Source organism: Protobothrops mucrosquamatus, unplaced genomic scaffold (assembly GCF_001527695.2).
Source record: "Protobothrops mucrosquamatus isolate PMUCROS unplaced genomic scaffold, P.Mucros_1.0 scaffold2806, whole genome shotgun sequence".
NCBI lineage: Eukaryota > Metazoa > Chordata > Lepidosauria > Squamata > Viperidae > Protobothrops > Protobothrops mucrosquamatus.
Genome location: NW_015388841.1, coordinates 23,308 through 26,746, shown reverse-complemented (window position 1 = coordinate 26,746; position 3,439 = coordinate 23,308). Strand labels below are relative to the sequence as shown.

At 37.1% G+C, this 3,439-nt stretch overlaps 1 protein-coding gene across 1 annotated transcript in view; it reads right to left on the bottom strand.

Moving 5' to 3' along the window:
- Positions 1-850: 850 nt before the first annotated feature.
- The window catches only part of LOC107296450 (vomeronasal type-2 receptor 26-like), a gene marked incomplete at its 5' end in the record, with an annotated part of 9,627 nt that continues 7,038 nt past the window's right edge, over positions 851-3,439 (bottom strand). Inside the window, 2 exons of the mRNA XM_015825800.2 lie at positions 851-1,752; positions 2,160-2,286. Of these exons, the coding sequence (XP_015681286.2) occupies positions 851-1,752; positions 2,160-2,286 (1,029 nt within the window). The remainder of the gene's footprint in view (positions 1,753-2,159; positions 2,287-3,439) is intronic.

The following is a 3,439-nucleotide window of genomic DNA, read 5'->3' as shown; positions in this document are numbered from 1 at the left end:
ACGCTCCCACAGAGTGGGTCTCCTCAGGGTACCGTCGGCCAGACAGTGCCGGCTGGCGACCCCAAGGGGGAGGGCCTTCTCTGTGGGAGCTCCCACCCTCTGGAATGAACTACCCCCAGAGATCAGGGTGATCCCTGATCTCCCTTCCTTCCGCCACGCCCTTAAGACATGGTTATTCCAGCTTGCGGGACTGGCCTAGAGGAAAACTTTTAGAGGGGGTTTTAATTATAATTTTAATTAGACCAATTATGAATATTTCCCTTTTAATTAACTTTTAAATTTGTAGTTGATATTTTTGTATTTTTGTATTTTTATCCGGTTGTTAGCCGCCCTGAGTCCGCAAGGAGAAGGGCGGGATATAAATTTTAAAAATAAATAAAAAAAAATAAATAAATACCAAAGAATATAATTCAGTAACATATAATATAAATAAAATATGGTATATTTCATATACTATATATATCAAATTCTTCAGATATTGATAGATAGGATTCATTAAACCTCGCCTTTTTAGAACAACTATTGTATTAACACTTATATTTATTTCTCAATCAAAAAAATGTAGAAATAAATGTAATGGAATATGTACTTGAGTTTTAAGAAGGAAATCAATTAAATGGAACCTTATAGAAAGGTTGAATCACCAGAAGGGGAGGAGGGATGTGGGGAAAAAATCATTATAGCAGTTGTGAATGAGGTATCAGATTTGGGAGAGTGATTTTGTCCATTGCACATACAAAACCAAAACAAACAAAGGAAAGGGATAGATTGCATGGTCAGTGCAATATTTCAGTAGGGATGCTTTTGAGTACCAGGTAAAGGCTGAATAATAGAATGTTCTGTTTAACCATTAAACTGTCCTTCTGGTCAGATGTTCTTTCATGTTTAAATGTGGCTTCAAGAGAATGATGTAACACTTGGGGAAAAAGATGCAACCCTGTAAGCCAGCAGTAGAAGATAAGATGGAGAAGATCTCCACAGCCACCATGTATTTCCCCTTAGTGCTCAGATAAGCTGGGATGAAGGACACCCAAATGCTACAAAACACAAGCATACTGAAGGTGATCAGTTTGGCTTCATTGAAAGTATCTGGCAATTTTCGGGCAAAGAAAGCCACAGTGAAACTGATGGTGGCCAGAAGCCCCAAGTAGCCCAGGACAATGTAGAACATGGAATCTGAGCCTTCATTACATTGCACAATAATCTCATCAACCTGTGAATGCATGTCCTGTTCTGGGAAAGGAGGAGACATAATTAACCATACCACACAAATAATTGCTTGAATACATGCACATATGACAATGATGGATCCTGCCAGTCTTTTTCCTAGCCATTTCCTCATCTGGTTTCCTGGCTTAGTGGCCAAAAAGGCCATAACAACTGTAATGGTTTTAGCTAAGACACAGGAAATTGAGATGGAGAAAATCAGGCCAAATAAAGTTTGTCTGAAAAAGCAAGTCATCTCCCGAGGCCAGCCAATAAATAGCAGGGGGCACAAAAAACAAAGCAGGAGACAGAAAAGAAAAATGCATGTGATGTTCCTGTTGTTTGCTTTGACAATGGGGCTTTCCCAGTGCAGAATAAAAGTCACTGCCACTAATATGAGGGTAGCTGAAAAAACAAAAATCAAGAAAGTCAGAACAACTCCCAAGGGTTCACTGTAGGATAAATAGCTGAAACTTTTGGGAAGGCACTGGACATTTTCTGCATTAGAATATCGATCTTCTGGGCATCTCTCACATTGGTCTGCATCTGAAATACATGAAGAAGAACTTGTCATTTCCAAACAGACTGCGGTTTATATAGAGCTAACAGAGAAGTAGCTCCTGATGATGCCATTCACATTCACCATCACACATAAAAAATAAATTTTTTTAACATTTAAGCAAGAATTCTGGGTTACTATTTATGTGAATGAATTCCACTCAATTTCAATATTAGCAGACAAAATCTTAAAAGATGCAATTCTCAACCCTGCAAAGGAGATAAGAATAGAATGAATTTACGCAATTATTTAAAATATCCCTCTTTTTAAAAAATGCTACTGTGGTTAGTCACAGTCCCATTCAACTGCATACCACATGGAGGTTGGGGGGAAATGAAGAAAAAGATAAGTTTGCAAGTTTCCAACTCTCAGCTAATTTTATTTCTTTACTTGCCCATTTCAACTGAAATTCTTCCTTCAGGGCATTTTGTGCAACTGTAGCAACATACATATTTTCCATCCTGAACAACCCTTCTGTACCCCGGGAAGCAACTCTCCACACATCTGGCACAGGGAGGTACCTGAAAAGAAACATCAAGAAGTGCCTACAATGGAAGACTGGAGATTGAAAGTTTTGAATCTTGCTGAAATGGCAAAGATTTCGGCTTATTTGAAGAACCACTAGAATGAACAATTTTTATCAATATGGAGAAGATGGATTGTTTATATTCAAAAAAAGCATAGAGTGGTAGAATATAACTTAGGTTTTTAGATTTTCTTATTTTGTTTACTCTTTCTATCTTTTCATGTAGATTAAGATATTTTGTGGAGTTAGAGATATTAGTATTTGTTTATTTATATATGAATATTATCCTGGGATTAGGTTTGGGAAGTCAGGGGGGGTGGGGGATCTTACTACTTATTGTGTTTATCTATGTTTATGATTGTCTTTTTTTATGATGAAAAATAATAAAATTTCTTTGGAAAAAAAAGAAGAAGTGGAATTCATTCAGAATGTCTACCAATTTCCCACTTTAGTCAGAGAAATTAGTACATTCAGGCAGTATGCAGAATCTTTTGGTGTCAAGGTGTCCCAAGAACATAATGCTAGTGCAGATGTCCCATGTTTGTAGCAAATCATTCTTTCCCCTGGGATGAATTCTGAGTTCAAACATATCCATGTTTGTAGAACTACAGAAAAAAAAACAATAGAGAGCATGGGAATATCTGCAGGTTAATATCCAGCAGTTCGATTCTGACCGGCTCAAGGTTAACTCAGCCTTCCATCCTTCCCTAATTTGCAGTCTTAGGCAGACACAAAGAATTACATTTTGAATGAAACATCATCATTATCTTTTATTTTGTAGGCTTGGAATATCTGTAATGTGACAAGGGGTCCCTGATCTCTGGGAGAATATGAGGGATGGGAGAGGATAAAAGGTAATAAACAATCACAATCACAGAATGTTAACGTCCATCTACTCATATAATATCTTCTTTCTGTGTGGGTGTATTTAGTTGATATGGTTTCTCTGTTACTCTAATCATAAAAAAACTCTGAGCAAATTCTACTGTATATATATTCAGCAATCAATTTAGCAAGGAACATCCATAATGTTCTTTTGCATCATATGTATGGGTCAATATAAAAGGGGAAAATGGGTCAATATAAAAGGGGGAAAATGACATTACCATAGGTGTATACTACAGGCCACCCAACCAAACAGAGGAAAT